Source organism: Oncorhynchus mykiss, chromosome 7 (genome assembly GCF_013265735.2).
Source record: "Oncorhynchus mykiss isolate Arlee chromosome 7, USDA_OmykA_1.1, whole genome shotgun sequence".
NCBI classification, from domain to species: domain Eukaryota; kingdom Metazoa; phylum Chordata; class Actinopteri; order Salmoniformes; family Salmonidae; genus Oncorhynchus; species Oncorhynchus mykiss.
The window spans coordinates 86,985,237-87,009,707 of record NC_048571.1 but is presented as its reverse complement, the minus strand read 5'-3'; the positions used below and the strand labels follow the sequence as shown (position 1 = coordinate 87,009,707).

At 46.2% G+C, this 24,471-nt stretch overlaps 2 protein-coding genes and 1 long non-coding RNA gene across 3 annotated transcripts in view; 1 reads left to right on the top strand and 2 right to left on the bottom strand.

Moving 5' to 3' along the window:
* Positions 1-2,270, top strand: part of atrip (ATR interacting protein) — a 46,437-nt gene extending 44,167 nt beyond the window's left edge. Inside the window, exon 14 of the mRNA XM_036984286.1 lies at positions 1,861-2,270. Within this exon, the coding sequence (XP_036840181.1) occupies positions 1,861-1,928 (68 nt within the window). The 3' untranslated portion in view covers positions 1,929-2,270. The remainder of the gene's footprint in view (positions 1-1,860) is intronic.
* A 128-nt stretch (positions 2,271-2,398) lies between these two features.
* Positions 2,399-4,792, bottom strand: LOC110488454. The gene is made up of 2 exons (XR_002468410.2): positions 4,172-4,792; positions 2,399-4,035 (listed from the first exon to the last, which is right to left on the bottom strand). It is a non-coding gene; the product is annotated as an uncharacterized LOC110488454 (long non-coding RNA).
* Positions 4,793-5,302: 510 nt separating this feature from the next.
* Positions 5,303-24,157, bottom strand: LOC110488455 (protein shisa-5-like). Its single transcript, XM_036984285.1, has 5 exons — positions 24,020-24,157; positions 21,510-21,672; positions 16,368-16,492; positions 6,321-6,563; positions 5,303-5,863 (listed from the first exon to the last, which is right to left on the bottom strand). The coding sequence occupies exons 1-5, from the start codon at positions 24,081-24,083 to the stop codon at positions 5,637-5,639; spliced, it is 822 nt and encodes a 273-aa protein (XP_036840180.1). The 5' UTR covers positions 24,084-24,157; the 3' UTR covers positions 5,303-5,636.
* Positions 24,158-24,471: the final 314 nt, after the last annotated feature.

Sequence of the window (24,471 nt, the reverse complement as noted above, 5' to 3'; positions counted from 1 at the left end):
GAGGAATACCTATGTAAGAATGCTGTTCATTGACTATAGCTCAACATTTAACACCATAGTACCCTCCAAGCTCATCATTAAGCTCGGGGCCCTGGGTCTCGACCCCACCCTGTACAACTGGGTCTTGGACTTCCTGACGTGCCGCCACCAGGTGGTGTAGGTGTCCTGGAGGGCAGGCAGTGTGCCCCCGGTGATGCGTTGGTTGTCAGACCGCACCACCCTATCCAGAGAGGTGCCTGCCCTCCAGGACACCTACAGCACCCGATGTCACAGGAAGGCCAAAAAGATCATCTAGGACATCAAACCACCCGAGCCACTGCCTGTTCACCCAGCTACTATCCAGAAGGCGAGGTCAGTACAGGTGCATCAAAGCTGGGACCGAGAGACTGGAAAAACAGCTTCTATCTCAAGGCCTTCAGACTGTTAAATAGCCATCACTAGCCGGCCTTCACCCAGTTACTCAACCCTGCACCTTAGTCTGCTGCCCCATATACATAAACATGGAATCACTAGTCACTTTAACAATGTTTCCATACTGCATTTACTGTATTTTAGTCAATGCCACTCTGACATTGCTCATCCTAATATTTTTCTATTTCTTAATTACATTTTACTTCTAGATTTGTCTGTATTGTTGACAATTGTTTGATACTACTGCACTGTTGGAGCCTTTGGCTACACCGCAATAACATCTGCTAAATACGTGTATGTGAGCAATCAAATTTGATTTGACACAGGTGCACCTTGTGCTGGGGACAATAAAAGGCCACTCTAGAATTTGCCGTTTTCTCACACAACACAATGCCACAGATGTCTCGAGTGTTGAGGGAGCGTGCAATTGGCATGCTGACTGCGAGTGTCAAATAATTAAAAGTTAATTTCTCTACCATAAGCCGCCTCCAACATTTTCGAGAATTTTGCAGTACGTCCAACCGGCCGCACAAACACATGTATGGCGTTCTGGTGTGAACAGAGTGCTCCATGGTTATGGTATGGGAAGGCATAAGCTCCGGACAACGAACAGAATTGCTTTTTATCAATGGCAATTTGAATGTGCAGAGATACCGTGACCAAATCCTGAGGCCCATTGTCGTGCCATTCATCCACCACCGTCACCTCATGTTTCAGCATGATAATGCACGGCCCCATATCGTAAGGATCTGTCCACAATTCCTGGAAGCTGAAAATGTCCCAGTTCTTCCATGGCCTAAATACTCACCAGACATGTCACCCTTTGAGCATGTTTGGGATGCTCTGGATCAACGTGTACGACAGCGTGTTCCAGTTCCCGCCAATATCCAGCAACTTCACACAGCCATTGAAGAGGACTGGGGCAACATTCCACAGCCTGAACAACTCTATGTGAAGGAGATGGAGATGTGTCAAGCTGCATGAGGCAAATGATACTGACTGGTTTTCTGATCACACCAGATACTGACTGGTTTTCTGATCACACCAGATACTGACTGGTTTTCTGATCACATCAGATACTGACTGGTTTTCTGATCCACACTCCTTACCTTTTTGTTAAAGGTATCTGCGACCAACAGATGCATATCTGTATTCCCAGTCATGTGAAATCCATAGATTAGGGCCTAATGACTTTATTTAAATTGACTGATTTCCTCAAATGAACTGTAACTCTTTGAAATTCTTACGTTTATTTTTGTTCAGTAATTTTTTTTTTTAAACACTCCAGGCCACACTGCATCTTGGTCCAAAAAGTTTGACCCCCCCCCCCGTCATAGAGGGTGGATACTGCACATGTACCCGGCCAGTTATACATTCAATATCTCCTCTTTCCTTGCAATGGTCCTTTTATGTGTCCTGTGTAAACTCGTGTTTTCTGTTTTTTGTTAGAATTGGCTTTGGATGAGATTTGTCGTCCTGAGTCTGAGGATACTGAAGATATGGACACTGGCTCCTGACCTGTTGTCCTACACCGGACTAGTGTTCAGTTGCCCCTAGATGCTGATCTTGGGTCAGTTTTTGCAATTCCCCTCTACTAATGGTTTAGGTTAGGAGGGGGAAGATAACTGAATTGACCCCAGCCCTGCTATGTACTGGGACCAGTTTCCCTATATAATGTGCTACAGTAGTGCCCAGAAAAGGGCCCTAATTGGGACGCAGGTAATATCTTGTTGGTTTTTCTGACAAATGTCTGACTGTTCTTGATATTGGAATGTGAAAATATTTTGTGATTACTGTACTGAGCTCTTTGTGAGTTTTTATTTGATTCCATTAAATAACATCAATGTTGCAAACGACAATTGTAATTTGTACTCAGTGTGTCATTTGTTACGCTTGGCTTGACAAAGTGTCTGTTCCATATGTATCAAAATGAAAATACTGGAGGCACCAACAGATCTGGGGATCAGGCTAAATAATGATACAAGAGTTGAAAAAAAACAACATTTATTTGTCATTGTAGCAAAAAAAGTAGCATTTTATTCCTGATAACATTTTAAAAACTACAGCATTTCATTTACTCAGTTCGAACAAGCAGCTCGCTAAAGCAGATATGGCTGACGAAGGTGCTCACAACCTGAAGTCACATGAACAACAGACGAAGGCTGGTATCCTGTCACAACATGAATCATAATACCCATCTGAATGTCAGGGTAAACCTACACGAAACGTTTCCAAAATCCCCTATGGGGGGGGGGGGGGGGGACGATTGGAACCATTTCCCTGTTTTGACTAGGTTTTATGGGTATTATGACACATCCACTGTGGGGGCTCTCAAACTCAACTCTGGACCTCAAAGCCAGTTCCACTGCGTTTTCAGTGTTCCCCTCTAAAATCAGGGACTGATTTTTAGACCTGGGGACACCAGGTGGGTCCGATTTAATGATCAGGTAGAACAGAAAACCAGCAGCAGTCTCCGTCCCTCGTTGGGTCAGAGTTGAATACCCCTGACATAGGATAGAAACACGTGTGCCGCGGACAAAACAACCCTGAGCAACAAGGGTTTTCTAACGACGAGGGTCGTGTAAAAAAAATAAGAGTGCAACAGCATACTGCACGCAGACAGAAATACAACCAATAGCAGCCGACATGATTCTTCACTCCAAACATGTCAACCGCATGCATGTTCTACACAGCATATTTCTACACTGACCTTTCCAGACCCCGACTTCACAGATACAGTGTGGAAAACCAGGGCTGGCTCCCAAAATAGTGCACTGCCTTTGACCATAGGACCTCAAAAGTAGTGCACTTTTATATAGGGAATGGGGAGCCATTTGGGATGCACACAGGGACATTATCAACAGGTCAATCACATTAAAAAGAAATTAAAAAGCATTACATTTAATTTAAAGGCTGGTAGCGCTTCATTCAGCTTGGTTCACCTGCAAGGCTTGGTACAGAATGATCTCACAGCATAAGTAAAGAAAAAACAAGGCATATTGTGGAGGTTTAACAGTCCAAAATGGCACCCTATTCCCTACATAGGGGCACTACTTTTGAGTTCATTGGGCTCTGGACAAAAGCAGTGCCCTACATGGGGGCATAGACATTTTAAAGCGGTGTCTAAAAACCACACACACTGATGGTTTTATTTTTTTTAAATATATATATATAATTTGGTTGGACCAAGAATTTATGGTAAAAAAATAAAAAAGGCACAACTGTTTCTGTACGAGACAGGACATCCGTTTTACCACTAAACTAGGTATATTTCATAATTGTGTGAATGAGGATTCAGACATTATTCTACTTTACGTCCGTCCAACTACAGTGCAAAATGTTTTAAACCACAGTTTGGGGTTGCACAATGAAGACCGAGGCACAGCAATACATGAAGATTCCCTTTAGACTGTAATAATAATATACCTGGCCCTAACAAGGTATAGGATTCATCCCAAACAGCACCCTATTCCCTATGTAGTGCACTACGTTTGACCAGGATAGTGCACTACATAGAGAATAGGGTGCTGTTAGGGATGCAAGCCAGCTCAGTTCTCTCCCAGGTGAGCTCTAGAAGCTCAGTGAATGGGACATGTTTGGGGTGGTGGGGAACGGGAGGGAGACCTGTGGGCGATGGAGAGAACTGCTTCAGACAGTGGGTGGATGGATGGAGAATGGGAGGGAGGGAGACCTGTGGGAGATGGGGAGAGAACTGCTTCAGGCAGTGGGTGGATGGATGGAGAATGGGAGGGAGGGAGACCTGTGGGTGATGGGGAGAGAACTGCTTCAGGCAGTGGGTGGATGGATGGAGAATGGGAGGGAGAACTGCGTCAGACAGTGGGTGGATGGAGAACTGTGGGTGATGAGAGAGAACTGCGTCAGACAGTGATGGAGAGAGAACTGCTTCAGACAGTGATGGAGAGAGAACTGCTTCAGACAGTGGGTGGATGGAGAATGGGAGAGAGAACTGCTTCAGACAGTGGATGGATGGAGGGAGGGAGACCTGTGGGTGATGGAGAGAGAACTGCTTCAGACAGTGGGTGATGGAGAATGGGAGGGAGAACTGCTTCAGACAGTGGGTGATGGAGAATGGGAGGGAGAACTGCGTCAGACAGTGGGTGATGGAGAATGGGAGGGAGAACTGCGTCAGTGGGTGATGGAGAATGGAAGAGAGAACTGCGTCAGACAGTGATGGAGAATGGGAGGGAGAACTGCGTCAGTGGGTGATGGAGAATGGAAGAGAGAACTGCGTCAGACAGTGATGGAGAATGGGAGGGAGAACTGCGTCAGTGGGTGATGGAGAATGGGAGGGAGAACTGCGTCAGTGGGTGATGGAGAATGGGAGGGAGAACTGCGTCAGTGGGTGATGGAGAATGGGAGGGAGAACTGCGTCAGTGGGTGATGGAGAATGGGAGGGAGAACTGCGTCAGTGGGTGATGGAGAATGGGAGGGAGAACTGCGTCAGTGGGTGATGGAGAATGGGAGGGAGAACTGCGTCAGTGGGTGATGGAGAATGGGAGGGAGAACTGCGTCAGTGGGTGATGGAGAATGGGAGGGAGAACTGCGTCAGTGGGTGATGGAGAATGGGAGGGAGAACTGCGTCAGTGGGTGATGGAGAATGGGAGGGAGAACTGCGTCAGACAGTGATGGAGAATGGGAGGGAGAACTGCGTCAGTGGGTGATGGAGAATGGGAGGGAGAACTGCGTCAGTGGGTGATGGAGAATGGGAGGGAGAACTGCGTCAGTGGGTGATGGAGAATGGGAGGGAGAACTGCGTCAGTGGGTGATGGAGAATGGGAGGGAGAACTGCGTCAGTGGGTGATGGAGAATGGGAGGGAGAACTGCGTCAGTGGGTGATGGAGAATGGGAGGGAGAACTGCGTCAGTGGGTGATGGAGAATGGGAGGGAGAACTGCGTCAGTGGGTGATGGAGAATGGGAGGGAGAACTGCGTCAGTGGGTGATGGAGAATGGGAGGGAGAACTGCGTCAGTGGGTGATGGAGAATGGGAGGGAGAACTGCGTCAGTGGGTGATGGAAAATGGGAGGGAGAACTGCGACAGTGGGTGATGGAGAATGGGAGGGAGAACTGCGTCAGTGGGTGATGGAGAATTATGAGGGAGAACTGCGTCAGACAGTGGGTGATGGAGAATGGGAGGGAGAACTGCGTCAGTGGGTGATGGAGAATTATGAGGGAGAACTGCGTCAGACAGTGATGGAGAATTGGCTCAGTAGCCAGTCTTCGGAGGTTGGGAGTCCACGAAGGCAGGGTTGTAGGCAGGCTGGGCAGAGAGGAAGTCAGGCTGAGCGGGAGGCGCGCCAGCTTGGGCTGGGTGGCTGGGCTGCTGGGCTGGGTAGCCGGGCTGAGCTGGAGGCTGGAAGGGGTAAGATGGTTGTCCTGGACTGAACCCAGCCTGACTATAAGGCACTTGGATAGCAGGAGGATAGGCTGAACCTGAGAGAGAGAGAGAGAGAGAGAGGACTTTACCACACCAGACAGAGGTGGTGTTTTTTGGGAAACTAGTCATAAGGTGGAACTAGAATGCTTCGACAGCAACCTGGAGAGACCATCCTGTAGGTTTTAACTCCAACCCTGGTCCTGGAGAGCTACCCTCCTGTAGGGTTGGAGTTAAACCCCTACAGGAGGGGAGCTCTCCAGGAACAGGGTTGGAGTTAAAACCTACAGGAGGGTAGCTCTCCAGGAACAGGGCTGGAGTTAAAACCTACAGGAGGGTAGCTCTCCAGGAACAGGGCTGGAGTTAAAACCTACAGGAGGGTAGCTCTCCAGGAACAGGGTTGGAGTTAACCTATAGGAGGGTAGCTCTCCAGGAACAGGGTTGGAGTTAAAACCTATAGGAGGGCGCATAAAAAGGGTGCCATTACATCATCACCTGTACGTGTATATCACTTACCAGTCTCTTGGTAGGGGGGGGGTGGTCCTGGCTGGAGGGGCTGTCCCTGGTAGCCCAGTGCTGTGGGCATGGGCTGCCCTCCTCCGTAGCCGGGTTGAGGCTGAGCCCCATACCCAGGCTGGACGGGTACGGGCTGGTAGGCTGGGTACTGGGGGCCACCCTGGTAGGGCTGGACGGGCTGCTGGGGTTGCTGGGTGAACTGGGTGTTCACCACTGTGGTGTGGGAGGTCGTGGCTATCACCGCTGTATGGAATAAGGCAGACAATAAATCAGAGGTTAGTTCACACAGCTCTTTATTGAAGCGTCTAACAACTATTTGTTGAAATGGGTGTGGTGAAGGAGAAATGGGTGTGGTGAAGGAGAAATGGGTGTGGTGAAGGAGAAATGGGTGTGGTGAAGGAGAAATGGGTGTGGTGAAGGAGAAATGGGTGTGGTGAAGGATAAATGGGTGTGGTGAAGGAGAAATGGGTGTGGTGAAGGAGAAATGGGTGTGGTGAAGGAGAAATGGGTGTGGTGAAGGAGAAATGGGTGTGGTGAAGGAGAAATGGGTGTGGTGAAGGAGAAATGGGTGTGGTGAAGGAGAAATGGGTGTGGTGAAGGAGGAAGGAGAAATGGGTGTGGTGAAGGAGAACCTAGTGAAGCCGTTGTTGAAAAGCCCTAGTGTCTGTTTAGAAGGATGTTTCTGATATCAACAGTGTACTGGTTCCTCTCTTGGCTTCTTCTGTGGTTTTGGGCCTTTCTAGGGAGTTTTTTTTTTCCTAGCCACCGTGCTTCTACACCTGCATTGCTTTCTGTTTGGGGTTTTAGGCTGGGTTTCTGTTACAGCACTTTGAGATCAGCTGATGTACGAAGGGATATATATATATATATATATATATATATATGATGTACGAAGGGATATATAAATACATTTGATTTGTAAACCACAGCCTAAACTATGTAGGTGGAAGCGGAGAACTGTGCTGACAGACATACTGAGGGACAGGCCAGAAATGAAGCCTGATGATCAGAACAGGAAGTGGGACGCCCCGGTCAGCTCAGTACAGAGGGTATAAAGCTTCTATCAGTCCAAAATGTATTTGGGTAAGCACAGCAGTGTTCTACAATATTGGACTGTTGGCTTTCATACTTTTTTTTTTTTTAAATTCTCAGCGCAGCTCAAATACTTTCTCCGTCAAGACCATTCAGATGAAAAGGAATGTGGGGAAGGAGCACAACGTTGGGGGAGGAGCACAACGTTGGGGGAGGAGCACAACGTTGGGGGAGGAGCACAACGTTGGGGGAGGAGCCACGTAGTTATGTCATGGAATGCTGGGCTATCACATCTGTGTCTGTGGATTCTGGTTAAGGCTTAAATGCCACTGGTTCAAACACACATTTACAAGAAGTGTTCATTTATATATGTTTTTTAAAGTCAAACAACAACCTGTTAAAATTACCAGTTTCCAGGGCCTCCCGGGTGGCGCAGTGGTTAAGGGCGCTGCAGCGCCAGCTGTGCCATCAGAGACTCTGGGTTCGTGCCCAGGCTCTGTCGTAACCGGCCGCGACCGGGAGGTCCGTGGGGCGACGCACAATTGGCCTAGAGTCGTCCGGGTTAGGGAGTGCTTGGCCGGTAGGGATATCCTTGTCTCATCACGCACCAGCGACTCCCGTGGCGGGCCGGGCGCAGTGCGCGCTAACCAAGGTTGCCAGGTGCGGCTGGCTTCCGGGTTCGATGCGCGCTGTGTTAAGAAGCAGTACGGCTTGGTTGGGTTGTGTATCGGAGGACGCGTGACTTTCAACCTTCGTCTCTCCCGAGCCCGTACGGGAGTTGTAGCAATGAGACAAGATAGTAGCTACTAAAAACAATTGGATACCATGAAATTGGGGAGAAAAAGGGGTAAAATGTAAAATAAATAAATAAAAACTTTAAAAAAATACCCGTTTCCAAATGTACTTAAGCTAATCTTACAGTTATCAGCAATGCTTAAAATGTATGCATTCTTGTTTCGAATTCCAAACAAGAGGTTTTTTTTTCTCCCTGAACTCGAAAAGAGCTGTTAGATTAGACAAACACTAGATTCCTTCTCCATTGTAAGGAGGGGAAGAAGAGGTTACATAATTGGGTGTTGTCTGAAATCAACCCTCATGTGTGCATTCCAAATGACAACCTATTCCTTTATATACACTGCACTTCAGGTCAAAAGTAGTGAACTATATTAGGGAACCGTTTGGGATACACTATCCTTTGTTTGTGGATTCCTCCCACCGCCAAGGCCTTGTCAGGGTTCCAAGTGGGAGTGGTCTGACCACTTCCTGTATGACAGAGGGCTCTGAAGGCTCCGCCCCCTGTGGTGGGTTGCTAGGGAAAGTATGAGTCAGACTCATTGGCTGGAACAAACCCACCTGTTATCATTCTAACCACAGATTCAACAGGCACATGTTCAATAGACACCAAACAGGATAACACTTTTTTTTTTTAATGAAATGCCACGAAAACAAGAGAAATTCTCACTCCAACAGCCCAGGTCAGCCTGGTTCCTGTTCAGTCGGCACCAAACGAGACAACTGTTCTAACAAGCGTGAAACACGGAAGGAACATCCAATAAGAAACGTGTCAGAGGAAGTAGAATACTTCCACGGCTTCTCAACGCGTTACAGGAAGTAGAATACTCGCTCTGGTCTAAAGTAGAACACTACCCCCAGGGCTCTGGTCTAAAGTAGTTCACTACCCACAGGGCTCTGGTCTACAGTAGTTCACTACCCCACAGGGCTCTGGTCTAAAGTAGAACACTACCCATAGGGCTCTGGTCTACAGTAGAACACTACCCATAGGGCTCTGGTCTACAGTAGTTCACTACCCACAGGGCTCTGGTCTACAGTAGGACACTACCCACAGGGCTCTGGTCTACAGTAGAACACTACCCATAGGGCTCTGGTCTACAGTAGTGCACTACCCATAGGGCTCTGGTCTACAGTAGTTCACTACCCATAGGGCTCTGGTCTACAGTAGTTCACTACCCACAGGGCTCTGGTCTAAAGCAGTGTACTACCCACAGGGCTCTGGTCTACAGTAGTTCACTACCCACAGGGCTCTGGTCTACAGTAGTTCACTACCCACAGGGCTCTGGTCTACAGTAGTGCACTACCCACAGGGCTCTGGTCTACAGTAGTTCACTACCCACAGGGCTCTGGTCTACAGTAGTTCACTACCCACAGGGCTCTGGTCTACAGTAGTTCACTACCCACAGGGCTCTGGTCTAAAGCAGTGTACTACCCACAGGGCTCTGGTCTAAAGTAGAACACTACCCATAGGGCTCTGGTCTACAGTAGAACACTACCCATAGGGCTCTGGTCTACAGTAGTTCACTACCCACAGGGCTCTGGTCTAAAGTAGAACACAACCCATAGGGCTCTGGTCTAAAGTAGTGCACTACCCACAGGGCTCTGGTCTACAGTAGAACACTACCCACAGGGCTCTGGTCTAAAGTAGAACACTACCCACAGGGCTCTGGTCTACAGTAGGACACTACCCATAGGGCTCTGGTCTACAGTAGAACACTACCCATAGGGCTCTGGTCTACAGTAGGTCACTACCCACAGGGCTCTAGTCTAAAGCAGTGTACTACCCATAGGGCTCTGGTCTACAGTAGAACACTACCCATAGGGCTCTGGTCTACAGTAGAACACTACCCATAGGGCTCTGGTCTAAAGTAGTTCACTACCCATAGGGCTCTGGTCTACAGTAGAACACTACCCATAGGGCTCTGGTCTACAGTAGAACACTACCCATAGGGCTCTGGTCTACAGTAGTTCACTACCCACAGGGCTCTGGTCTACAGTAGAGCACTACCCACAGGGCTCTGGTCTAAAGCAGTGTACTACCCACAGGGCTCTGGTCTAAAGTAGAACACTACCCATAGGGCTCTGGTCTACAGTAGGACACTACCCATAGGGCTCTGGTCTACAGTAGAACACTACCCATAGGGCTCTGGTCTACAGTAGTTCCACTACCCATAGGGCTCTGGTCTACAGTAGAACACTACCCACAGGGCTCTGGTCTAAAGTAGTTCACTACCCATAGGGCTCTGGTCTACAGTAGAACACTACCCATAGGGCTCTGGTCTACAGTAGAACACTACCCATAGGGCTCTGGTCTACAGTAGAACACTACCCACAGGGCTCTGGTCTACAGTAGAACACTACCCATAGGGCTCTGGTCTACAGTAGAACACTACCCATAGGGCTCTGGTCTACAGTAGTTCACTACCCACAGGGCTCTGGTCTACAGTAGAGCACTACCCATAGGGCTCTGGTCTACAGTAGTGCACTACCCATAGGGCTCTGGTCTACAGTAGAACACTACCCATAGGGCTCTGGTCTACAGTAGAACACTACCCATAGGGCTCTGGTCTAAAGTAGTTCCACTACCCATAGGGCTCTGGTCTAAAGTAGTTCACTACCCATAGGGCTCTTGTCTACAGTAGGACACTACCCATAGGGCTCTGGTCTAAAGTAGTGTACTACCCACAGGGCTCTGGTCTAAAGTAGTTCACTACCCACAGGGCTCTGGTCTACAGTAGGACACTACCCATAGGGCTCTGGTCTACAGTAGAACACTACCCACAGGGCTCTGGTCTACAGTAGGACACTACCCATAGGGCTCTGGTCTACAGTAGTGCACTACCCCCACAGGGCTCTGGTCTAAAGTAGTGCACTACCCATAGGGCTCTGGTCTAAAGTAGTTCACTACCCATAGGGCTCTGGTCTAAAGTAGTTCACTACACATAGGGCTCTGGTCTACAGTAGAACACTACCCATAGGGCTCTGGTCTACAGTAGAACACTACCCATAGGGCTCTGGTCTACAGTAGTTCACTACCCACAGGGCTCTGGTCTACAGTAGAGCACTACCCACAGGGCTCTGGTCTAAAGCAGTGTACTACCCACAGGGCTCTGGTCTAAAGTAGAACACTACCCATAGGGCTCTGGTCTACAGTAGGACACTACCCATAGGGCTCTGGTCTACAGTAGAACACTACCCATAGGGCTCTGGTCTACAGTAGTTCCACTACCCATAGGGCTCTGGTCTACAGTAGAACACTACCCATAGGGCTCTGGTCTACAGTAGAACACTACCCACAGGGCTCTGGTCTAAAGTAGTTCACTACCCATAGGGCTCTGGTCTACAGTAGAACACTACCCATAGGGCTCTGGTCTACAGTAGAACACTACCCATAGGGCTCTGGTCTACAGTAGAACACTACCCACAGGGCTCTGGTCTACAGTAGAACACTACCCACAGGGCTCTGGTCTACAGTAGAACACTACCCATAGGGCTCTGGTCTACAGTAGTTCACTACCCACAGGGCTCTGGTCTACAGTAGAGCACTACCCATAGGGCTCTGGTCTACAGTAGTGCACTACCCATAGGGCTCTGGTCTACAGTAGAACACTACCCATAGGGCTCTGGTCTACAGTAGAACACTACCCATAGGGCTCTGGTCTAAAGTAGTTCCACTACCCATAGGGCTCTGGTCTAAAGTAGTTCACTACCCATAGGGCTCTTGTCTACAGTAGGACACTACCCATAGGGCTCTGGTCTAAAGTAGTGTACTACCCACAGGGCTCTGGTCTAAAGTAGTTCACTACCCACAGGGCTCTGGTCTACAGTAGGACACTACCCATAGGGCTCTGGTCTACAGTAGAACACTACCCACAGGGCTCTGGTCTACAGTAGGACACTACCCATAGGGCTCTGGTCTACAGTAGTGCACTACCCCCACAGGGCTCTGGTCTAAAGTAGTGCACTACCCATAGGGCTCTGGTCTAAAGTAGTTCACTACCCATAGGGCTCTGGTCTAAAGTAGTTCACTACACATAGGGCTCTGGTCTAAAGTAGTGTACTACCCACAGGGCTCTGGTCTACAGTAGTGCACTACCCCCATAGGGCTCTGGTCTAAAGTAGTGCACTACCCCCATAGGGCTCTGGTCTAAAGTAGTGTACTACCCATAGGGCTCTGGTCTAAAGTAGGGCACTACCCATAAGGCTCTGGTCTAAAGTAGTGTACTACCCATAGGGATCTGGTCTAAAGTAGTGCACTACCCATAGGGCTCTGGTCTAAAGTAGTGCACTACCCATAGGGCTCATAGTGGCTGTCTGCTCCATATGAATGGGCAGCATTTAACCACAAACAGAAACCTGAGGTGTGTTCAACAAGGAAAATATTGTTAACTTTAGCTAAAGCATTCCATTTGTTTTGTGTCTGAGAAGGTACTGTTCGGAGGAGCGTGTGTCTGTTTCAGGTCTAAACTGCCACTACAAATAATACAGTACATTTCGAAATATGGTTTAATTTAAAGTTTGAATGTTGCCGGAAAAAGTAGCTATTTGTGGCTTCACCGTAACATTCTGGAATGTTCATTCTACTGAAATTGCTACTAAGTAACATGTTTGCCTGCGAACTGAAGCCTTGTTGAACTTAACTCTACTAAACACTGACCCCCAGACTACACAGATACTACAGTCAGAACTGCCCCCCCCCCCAAACTACACAGATACTACAGTCAGAACTGACCCCCCCCCCCAGACTACACAGATACTACAGTCAGAACTGACCCCCCCCAGACTACACAGATACTACAGTCAGAACTGACCCCCCCCAGACTACACAGATACTACAGTCAGAACTGACCCCCCCCAGACTACACAGATACTACAGTCAGAACTGACCCCCCCCAGACTACACAGATACTACAGTCAGAACTGACCCCCCCCAGACTACACAGATACTACAGTCAGAACTGACCCCCCCAGACTACACAGATACTACAGTCAGAACTGACCCCCCCCCAGACTACACAGATACTAGTCAGAACTGACCCCCCCAGACTACACAGATACTACAGTCAGAACTGACCCCCCCAGACTACACAGATACTACAGTCAGAACTGACCTCCCCCAGACTACACAGATACTACAGTCAGAACTGACCCCCCCGATACTACAGTCAGAACTGACCCCCCCCAGACTACACAGATACTACAGTCAGAACTGACCCCCCCCAGACTACACAGATACTACAGTCAGAACTGACCCCCCCCAGACTACACAGATACTACAGTCAGAACTGACCCCCCCCAGACTACACAGATACTACAGTCAGAACTGACCCCCCCCAGACTACACAGATACTACAGTCAGAACTGACCCCCCCCAGACTACACAGATACTACAGTCAGAACTGACCCCCCCCAGACTACACAGATACTACAGTCAGAACTGACCCCCCCGATACTACAGTCAGAACTGACCCCCCCCAGACTACACAGATACTACAGTCAGAACTGACCCCCCCCAGACTACACAGATACTACAGTCAGAACTGACCCCCCCCAGACTACACAGATACTACAGTCAGAACTGACCCCCCCCAGACTACACAGATACTACAGTCAGAACTGCCCCCCCCCCCAAACTACACAGATACTACAGTCAGAACTGACCCCCCCCAGACTACACAGATACTACAGTCAGAACTGACCCCCCCCAGACTACACAGATACTACAGTCAGAACTGACCCCCCCCAGACTACACAGATACTACAGTCAGAACTGACCCCCCCCAGACTACACAGATACTACAGTCAGAACTGACCCCCCCCAGACTACACAGATACTACAGTCAGAACTGACCCCCCCAGACTACACAGATACTACAGTCAGAACTGACCCCCCCCCAGACTACACAGATACTAGTCAGAACTGACCCCCCCAGACTACACAGATACTACAGTCAGAACTGACCCCCCCAGACTACACAGATACTACAGTCAGAACTGACCTCCCCCAGACTACACAGATACTACAGTCAGAACTGACCCCCCCGATACTACAGTCAGAACTGACCCCCCCCCCCCCCCCCCCCATCAGACTACACGGATACTACAGTCAGAACTGACCCCCCCAGACTACACAGATACTACAGTCAGAACTGACCCCCCCCAGACTACACAGATACTACAGTCAGAACTGACCCCCCCCCCAGACTACACAGATACTACAGTCAGAACTGACCCCCCCCAGACTACACAGATACTACAGTCAGAACTGACCCCCCCCAGACTACACAGATACTACAGTCAGAACTGACCCCCCCCAGACTACACAGATACTACAGTCAGAACTGACCCCCCCCAGACTACACAGATACTACTGTCAGAACTGACTCGCCCAGACTACACAGATACTACAGTCAGAACTGACCCCCAGACTACACAGATACTACAGTCAGAACTGACCCCCCCAGACTACACAGAGATACTACAGTCAGAACTGACCCCCAGACTACACAGATACTACAGTCAGAACTGACCCCCAGACTACACATAGGTCATTGAGAATATAAACAAATAGTTAATATAATTGTTTTAAATCTAAAATCAATCAGCATATTTGTATTGTGTTTTATCATGTTGTGATCAAAGGAGACATAGTGGCTTGCGGAAGTATTCAGTATTTTTCCTATTTTGTTGCCTTGCCATTTTTTTTTGGGGGGGGGGGGGGGGGGGGGGGGGGTGTTGTATCATTTGATTTACACATACACAACATGCCTACCACTTTGAAGAGGCAAAATATTTTTTTGTCAAACAAACAAGAAATAAGACAAAAACAGAACTTGAGCGTGCGTAACTATTCACCCCCCAAAGTCAATACTTTGTAGAGCCACCTTTTGCAGCAATTACAGCTGCAAGTCTCTTGGTGTATGTCTCTATAAGCTTGGCACATCTAGCCACTGGGGTTATTGCCCATTCTTCAAGGCAAAACTGCTCCTTCAAGTTGGATGGGTTCCGCTTGTGTACATTAATCTTTAAGTCATACCACATATTCTCAATTGGATTGAGGTCTGGGCTTTGACTAGGCCATTCCAATACATTTAAATGTTTCCACTTAAACCACTCGAGTGTTGCTTTAGCAGTATACTTAGGGTCATTGTCCTGCTGGAAGGTGAACCTCCGTCCCAGTCTCAAATCTCTGGAAGACTGAAACAGGTTTCCTTCAAGAATTTCCCTGTATTTAGCGCCATCCATCATTACTTCAATTCTGACCAGTTCATTCCTAGTATCATCTGACCAGAGTAACTTCTTCCATATATTTGGGGAGTCTCCCACATGCCTTTTGGCAAACACCAAACGTGTTTGCTTATTTTTTTTGGGCCACTTTTCCATAAAGCCCAGCTCTGTGGAGTGTACGGCTTAAAGTGGTCCTATGGACAGATACTCCAATCTCCACTGAGGAGCTTTGCAGCTCCTCCAGGGTTATCTTTGGTCTCTTTGTTGCCTCGCTGATTTAATGTCCTCCTTGCCTGTTCTGTGAGTTTTGGTGGGCGGCCCTCTCTTGTCAGGTTTGTTGTGGTGCCATATTCTTTCCATTTTTTAATAATGGATTTAATGGTGCTCTGTGGGATGTTCAAAGTTTCTGATATTTTTTTATAACCCAACCCTGATATGTACTTCTCCACAACTTTGAGATCATGTGACAGATCATGTGACACTTTTAAAAAAAAATCCATCTGTGTGCAATCTAACTAATCATGTGACTTCTGAAGGTAATTGGTTGCACCAGATCTTATTTAGGGGCTTCATAGCAAAGGGGGTGAATACATATGCACTTACAGTTGACCAGGGCAGCTTTATCAGGGCAGAAATTTACCGAACTGACTTGTTGGAAAGCATCCCATCACGGTGCCACATTGAAAGTCGAGTTCTTGAGTTACTGAGTTCTTCAGTAAGGCCATTCTACTGGCAATGTTTGTCTATGGAGACACACCACTTTTCAGTTATTAATGATTTATTATTAATTAATTATTAAAGTTGTATTTCTCATTTCACTTCACAAATTTGGACTATTTTGTGTATGTCCATTACATTAAATTTAAATTAAATTTAAATTACAGGTTGTAAAGCAACAAAATAGTAAAAACAACAAAGGGGGATGAATACTTCTGCAAGGCTGTAACGTACACCGGGGCTTCAGGAAGCGTGTTGTGATCAAAAGGAGAGACTTACGTCTGGGCTTCCGGCACATGTTGTACATGCAGCAACAGGGACACACGCAGCAAGAGATGAAAATAATCACCAAGATGACAGGTATTGCGATGAATGGCCAGATGGTGAACGTGCTGCTGCTGCTACTGGAATAGAGAAACACAACAAATCAGTCAGAGAGAAAAACAAAACATTTATTTCTGAACTAACAAAGCCAGATCATGAAACAATTGTACTGTTGCATAAAGCATTACATCATATAGATATAGATTTGCATTAATTAGATTTGCATGTTAGCCCTGTGCAGCCAAATATACAGTAGGGGTATACTACGAAGCAGGATCAAGGAGTTGACCAGCGAAATGTTCTAAATAATCTGAAATAGCGTTTATTTGTAAAATGTTTATAAAGATAAAACTTGATATGGGCATGGATTAATTGATTCCATCAAAAACACATTTAGCTTTCTAAATGAATCAGACAAAATTATTTCTGCTTGTTGATCAAAGTTAGCTGGCTAATTCATTGATCCGGTTTTATATACCCCTCAAGTTAGCTGGCTAATTCATTGATCCTGTTTTATATACCCCTCAAGTTTGAAGTTGTGTTGATGCTGCAACTCTCGTGAGGTTGATTTAGGGGGGGTGGAGGGGGTGTCTACTCTGCACCTGCTCCTGTTCTGATGGGGTGGTGACATGTGCCTGTTCATGTATTACAAGGACGGATGCTTGTTGCAAAGTTTCGTTTCACTGATCTGAAAAGAGCTTGGTTTTAAAGAGGAAGTGAGGGGCTATAGTTCACATCTTTGTTGACAGAATGGGTTTCACAATCAGGCTAACTCAATCGGCTGTGGGTTTCAGCCTTAGTGCAATAAAATAAATGTTTTTCAATGTTCTTCAGGTCTCAGGCCAGGTTTGCAATAATCACACGAGCACAGTTCACTGAACCACATGGTCAGTGGTTTAATCTTCGAGTCAGTCTCAAATGGCTCCCTATCGGAAAGTATTCAGACCCCTTGACCTTTTTTCCACATTTTGTTACGTTACAACCTTATTTAAAAAATGGATTAAATTGAAAAAAAATCCTAATTGAATCTACACACAATACCCCATAATGACAAAGCGAAAACAGGTTTTGTAAATAAGTATTCAGACCCTTTACTATGTGATTCAACATTGAGCTCAGATACATCCTGTTTCCATTGATCATCCTTCATGTTTCTACGACTTGATTGGAGTCCACCTGTGGCGAATTCAATTGAGTGGACATGATTTGGAAAGGCACACACCTGTCTATCTCTAGGTCCCACAGTTGACAGTGCATGTCAGAGCTAAAAAAAAAACAAGCCATGAGGTCGAAGGAATTGTCCGTAGAGCTCAGAGACAGGATTGGGAAGGCACAGATCTGGGGAAGGGTACCAAAACATTTCCCCAAGAACACAGGTCCCCAAGAACACAGTGGCCTCCATCATTCTTAAATGGAAGTTGTTTGGAACCACCAAGACTCTTCCTAGAGCTGGCCGTCCGGCCAAATTGAGCAATCGGGGGAGAAGGGCCTTGGTCAGGGAGAAGACCAAGAACTCGATGGTCACTCTGACAGAGCTCTAGAGTTCCTCTGTGGAGATGGGAGAACCTTCCAGAAGGACAACCATCATCTTCAGCACTCCACCAATCAGGCCTTTATGGTAGAGTGGCCAGACGGAAGCCACTGCTCAGTAAAAGCCACATGACAGCCCACTTGGAGTTTGCCAAAAGACACCTAAAAGGACTCACTGACCATGAGAAACAAGATTCTTTGGTCAGATGAAACAAAGATTGAACTCTTTGGCCTGAATGCCAAGCGTCACGTCTGGAGGAACCCTGGTACTATCCCTAAAGTGACTTGCCTAGTTAAATAAAATAAATAACTACAGTAAAACACGTTGTGGGGATGTTTTTTAGTGGCAGGGACTGGGAGACTAGTCAGGATCAAGGGAAAGATAAATGGAGCAAAGTACAGAGAGATCCTTGATGAAAACCTGCTCCAGAGCGCTCAGGACCTCAGACTGGGGCGAAGGTTCAACTTCCAACAGGACAACGACCCTAAGAACACAGCCAAGACAACTCAAGAGTGGCTTCGGGACAAGTCTCTGAATGTCCTTGAGTGTCCCAGCCAGAGCCCAGACTTGAACCCGATCTAACATCTCTGGAGAGACCTGAAAATAGCTGTGCAGCGACCCTCCCCATCCAACCTGACAGAGCTTGAGAGGATCTGCAGAGAAGAATAGGAGAAACTCGCCAAATACAGGTGTGCCAAGCTTGTAGCGTCATACCCAAGAAGACTCGAGGCTGTAATCGCTGCCAAAGATGCTTCAACAAAAGTACTGAGTAAACGGTCTGAATTAGAGGTTGACCGATTATGGTTTTTCAACGAACTCTGATACCGATTATTGGAGGACAAAAAAAAGCCACTACCGATTTAATTGGCCGATTTTTATATATATTTGTAATAATGACAATTACAACAATACTGAATGAACACTTATTTTAACTTTACATAAATAAATAATGCAAAAATGCAGTGTTGGAGAAGAATGTTAAAGTGCAATAAGTGCCATGTAAAAAAGCTAACATTTAAGTTTCTTGCTCAGAACATGAAACCTGCTGGTTCCTTTTAACATGAGTCTTCAATATTCCCCGGTAAGAAGTTTTAGTAAGTAGTTATTATAGGAATTATAGGACTATTTCTCTCGCAAATGGAGGAAAGTGCTGTTTGAATGAATGCTGCTGTCTACCACCGCTCAGTCAGACTACTCTATCAAATCATAGGCTTAATTATAATATAATAAACACAGAAATATGAGCCTTAGGTCATTAATATGGTCAAATCCGGAGACTATCATTTTGAAAAACAAAACATTAATTCTTTCACTGAAATACAGAACCGTTCCATATTTTATCAAATGGGTGGCATCCCTAAGTCTAAATATTGCTGTTACATTGCACAACCTTCAATGTTATAATCATGGCAAATTAAGTAGTCTTTGTTAGGATGAAATGGTCTTGACACAGTTCGCAACGAGCCGGACGGCCCAAACTGCTGCATATACCCTGACTCTGCTTACACTGAACGCAAGAGAAGTGACACCATTTCCCTAGTTAATATTGCCTGCTAATATTAATTTCTTTTAAACTTAAATATGCAGGTTTAAAAATATACACAGTGGGGAGAACAAGTATTTGATACACTGCCGATTTTGCAGGTTTTCCTACTTTACAAAGCATGTAGAGGTCTGTAATTTTTATCATAGGTACACTTCAACTGTGAGAGACGGAATCTAAAACAAAAATCCAGAAAATCACATTGTATGATTTTTAAGTAATTAATTTGCATTTTATTGCATGACATAAGTATTTGATACATCAGAAAAGCAGAACTTAATATTTGGTACAGAAACCTTTGTTTGCAATTACAGAGATCATACGTTTCCTGTAGTTCTTGACCAGGTTTGCACACACCGCAGCAGAGATTTTGGCCCACTCCTCCATACAGACCTTCTCCAGATCCTTCAGGTTTTGGGGCTGTCGCTGGGCAATACGGACTTTCAGTTCCCTCCAAAGATGTTCTATTGGGTTCAGGTCTGGAGACTGGCTAGGCCACTCCAGGACCTTGAGATGCTTCTTACGGAGCCACTCCTTAGTTGCCCTGGCTGTGGGTTTCGGGTCGTTGTCATGCTGGAAGACCCAGCCACGACCCACCTTTAATGCTCTTACTGTGTGATCTCAAGATATCGCGATACATGGCCCCATCCATCCTCCCCTCAATACGGTGCAGTCGTCCTGTCCCCTTTGCAGAAAAGCATCTCCAAAGAATGTTTCCACCTCCATGCTTCATGGTTGGATGGTGTTCTTGGGGTTGTACTCATCCTTCTTTTTCCTCCAAACACGGCGAGTGGAGTTTAGACCAAAAAGCTCTATTTTTGTATCGTCAGACCTTCTCCCATTCCTCCTCTGGATCATCCAGATTGTCATTGTAAAACTTCAGACGGGCCTGGACATGCGCTGGCTTGAGCAGGGGGACCTTGCGTGCGCTGCAGGATTTTAATCCATGACGGCGTAGTGTGTTACTAATGGTTTTCTTTGAGACTGTGGTCCCAGCTCTCTTAAGGTCATTGACCAGGTCCTGCAGTGTAGTTCTGGGCTGATCCCTCACCTTCCTCATGATCATTGATGCCCCACGAGGTGAGATCTTGCATGGAGCCCCAGACCGAGGGTGATTGACCGTCATCTTGAACTTCTTCCATTTTCTAATAATTGCGCCAACAGTTGTTGCCTTCTCACCAAGCTGCTTGCCTATTGTCCTGTAGCCCATCCCAGCCTTGTGCAGGTCTACAATTTTATCCCTGATGTCCTTACACCCTCTCTGGTCTTGGCCATTGTGGAGAGGTTGGAGTCTGTTTGATTGAGTGTGTGGACAGGTGTCTTTTATACAGGTAACGAGTTCAAACAGGTGCAGTTAATACAGGTAATGAGTGGAGAACAGGAAGGGCTTCTTAAAGAAAAACTAACAGGTCTGTGAGAGCTGGAATTCTTACTGGTTGGTAAGTGATCAAATACTTATGTCATGAAATAAAATGCAAATTAATTACTTAAAAATCATACAATGTGATTTTCTGGATTTTTGAAATTGGCCCTAATTAATCGGCCATGCAGATTAATCGGTCGACCTCTAGTCTGAATACTTATGTATATGTGATTTCATTTTTAATACATTTGCAAAAATGTCTACGTTTTTGCTTTGTCTTTATGGGGTATTGTGATGTCATTATGGGGTATTGTGATGTCATTATGGGGTACTGTGATGTCATTATGGGGTATTGTGTGTAGACTGATGAGGGGGAAAAAAAACGATTCAATCAATTTTTAGAATAAAACGTACCAAAATGTCAAGGGGTCTGAATACTTCCCAAATGCATTACTTTAAACCAGAGCCCTATTCCCTATATAAGGCGCTACTTTAGACTAGGGCCCTATGGAACCCTATTCCCTATATAAGGCGCTACTTTAGACTAGGGCCCTATGGAACCCTATTCCCTATATAAGGCGCTACTTTAGACTAGGGCCCCATGGGGGCATAGGGTACCATTCGATTAGGACATAGCTATAGTTTTTTTTGTCCTCCTACCTGAAAAAGCAGCTGTTCTGTTCAGACGTCCCCATCTGTTTGAAGACATTGCTGCAGCAATATCTATTCTGACACGTTCCACAGCACCCCTGGAGTGTACCGCAGTACTGCTTGGATTGGTATTGGCTCTTGGCGTCAAAGTATCCCTCACAGTCATCACCAGCTGGGTAGAAAGGACAAAGACACCATAGGTTTGAGTTGGACAAAGCTTGGGAGAAAATACGCGGGATAAATCTAACCTCGAAAGACAACGGCAATAACATTGACAAGTGTACAACAAACACAATAGAGTTAACGAGGGCGTTTGATTAAGCTGACCCGCAGTGCCCCCCCGGGCTATGGCCCACGACATGAACAGTCAAAAGCAGTGAAGGAGGAGGAGCACTCTTCTCAAAATCAACAGTTATCTGCCCCCCGCACGGTCATGTTATCAACAAGGTAGCATGGAGCAAGAAAAACGTTTTATTATCCAAAGCAATCCCTTTAGCATGTGAAAACACATAATCCTACTCAATACTCCATGTGCTTAACCTACATAAAAAAAAATAGTGACCACAGGGAGTCAGGACACCCGTTTAACATCCACTCTGAAAGACAGCACCCCTACACAGGGCAATGTCCCCAATCACTGCCCTGGGGCATTGGGATCTTTTTTTAGACCAGAGGAAAGAGTGCCTCCTACTGGCCCTCCAACACCACTTCCAGCAACATCTAGTCTCCCACCCAGGGACCAACCAGTACTAACCAGGACCATCCAGGGATCAACCAGGACCATCCAGGGACCAACCAGGACTAACCAGGACCAGCCCAACTTAGCTTCAGAAGCAAGCCAGCAGTGGGATGCAGGGTGGTAGCCTAACCACATGGGGCTACAGAGTTCCTCAATGTCTTGAAAGCACCATAGTGTTGTGATCAAATCAACTAGGGACATTTCTGACTTCTGAGCGTTCAAGACAACTGGGAACCTGTGGTGGTGGGGGGGGGAAAAAATAGCTCCGACTGGTAAAATCGTTTTGAATGGTCATCCAAGTCGGCCACTCAGCATCTTTCTATAACTCCGACTTAACGGAGATCACTGGCTCATGATTTGACCTCTTTTTTTTTTTTCCTCCCCGATGTCGAACTCACTTCTGAGTTCGACATCGCCAAAACAACTGCTATGCAAATGTGGACTAAAGCCGATCTGATTGAATTGGCCACAAAGTCTCTTCAGATTATACATTTGGAGACGTTTTGAAGCCTAAAACGAGGTTGATGTCCATGCAACTACCAGAGGATATCGTAAAGTCATGAGGTTGCAGGCCTGCCAGACAGACATCCTTGTTGCAGGCCTGCCAGACAGACATCCTTGTTGCAGGCCTGCCAGACAGACATCCTTGTTGCAGGCCTGCCAGACAGACATCCTTGTTGCAGGCCTGCCAGACAGACATTCTTGATTGCTTCCTCGAGATCTGGTTGATCTAATTAGAGTAGCTAGGATGTGAAGGACCTCTCACAATCAGCTGCAGAGCAAATAATGAATGTCTCTCTCTCACTGGCTAAATGCCCTCAACATAGTGTATATTTCAAATTTCAACATTTACAACCCAAGATGGGGTGAAACACTGGTCCCAGTCTCACCCATGTAATTTACGAGTTCGTTTCCTGTGACATCATGGAAGCAAACACTTGTTTTACTTTAGCAACTAAATTAACAACAAACTGTTCAACTCCACGAGTCACACAACACATATTGCATGTTTAAAGTCAATCCACTCAGAAATACACAGGTCTAGTTCAGGACCCAGTAACTACGGAGGAAGTGGATATTGCGAAATAAGAACGATATAGTAAGTTAGTTAGATAATACTACCCACAGTGTGCCATCACAGCAGCAAGATGTGTGACATGTTGCCACAAGAAAATGGCAACCAGTGAAGAACAAACACCATTGTAAACACAACCCATATTTATGTTTTTATTTTCCCTTGTGTACTTTAACTATTTGTACATCGTTACAACACTGTAATATATATATATATATATATATATATATATAAAATATGACATTTGTAATGTCTTTATTGTTTTTGTACTTCTGTATGTGTAATGTTTACTGTTAATTTGTATTGTTTATTTCACTTTTGTATATTATCTACTTCACTTGCTTTGGCAATGTTAACACGTCTCCCATGCCAATAAAGCCCGTTGAATTGAATTAATACTGCATAACGACGTTACGTCCATGTTTTTGACCGTGAGAGACCATAACGCATCTCTAGACCAATAATGTACTTAAACCCCTGATTATGATGAAGTCATATGAAACAGTTACACATATGTAGTTACCAAACAGACACTAACTGGCTACAGTAACATGTTTTGTCAGACTCGCCCTCACCACATCCGAAACTTAAAGATGTACTTTCACTCTTTGAGAGGGGAAAAAAAAAAAAACATTAACAAACTCTACAATGTCACACAGACTGAACAATGTTTGTTAATGACTGATTTCCAATTGACAAACTCACCGGTCACGAAGGGGATCAGAGTCCCACACAAAAGGAGCACAACAACGCACAGACTCTCCCCCATGGCTTGGTATATTCAGATGCTACTAACGACTAGCGCAACCGACAGTCCCAGTCCGGAATGCTATAGTTTCTTCTTCCATGGTATTATGGCGGTCCGCAAATAACGTGAGGTGGATGCCGCCATCTACTGGATGGGGGGTGAAACTGACAAACCAACGCAAAATAATTAAGATTAAGTAAATGTAACAACAACAAAAAACACTTCTAATATTCAAAAGTAAATAAAACACAAAAACTACAACTGTACTCTTTCAGGCGGATTTAAATGTCTATTCAGATCCCTAGACAGGCTCTGGAACCTGGGAGGGGGGGACCTCTTCATTCTGTAGAATTCCCTGTAGAATTTCGTCTGTAAAGTTCTGGATATCCAGAAAAACGTTTTGCCACCT

Bases quoted from the DNA above. Each gene is read 5' to 3' on its own strand.
- LOC110488455 (XM_036984285.1), bottom strand. From the start codon at position 24,083: ATGGGGGAGAGTCTGTGCGTTGTTGTGCTCCTTTTGTGTGGGACTCTG. The intron at 6,564-16,367 runs GTAAGTCTCTCC...TATTCCATACAG, and splicing joins CATGTGCCGGAAGCCCAGAC to CGGTGATAGCCACGACCTCC. The intron at 5,864-6,320 runs GTAAGTGATATA...TCTCTCTCTCAG, and splicing joins CCCCCCCTACCAAGAGACTG to GTTCAGCCTATCCTCCTGCT.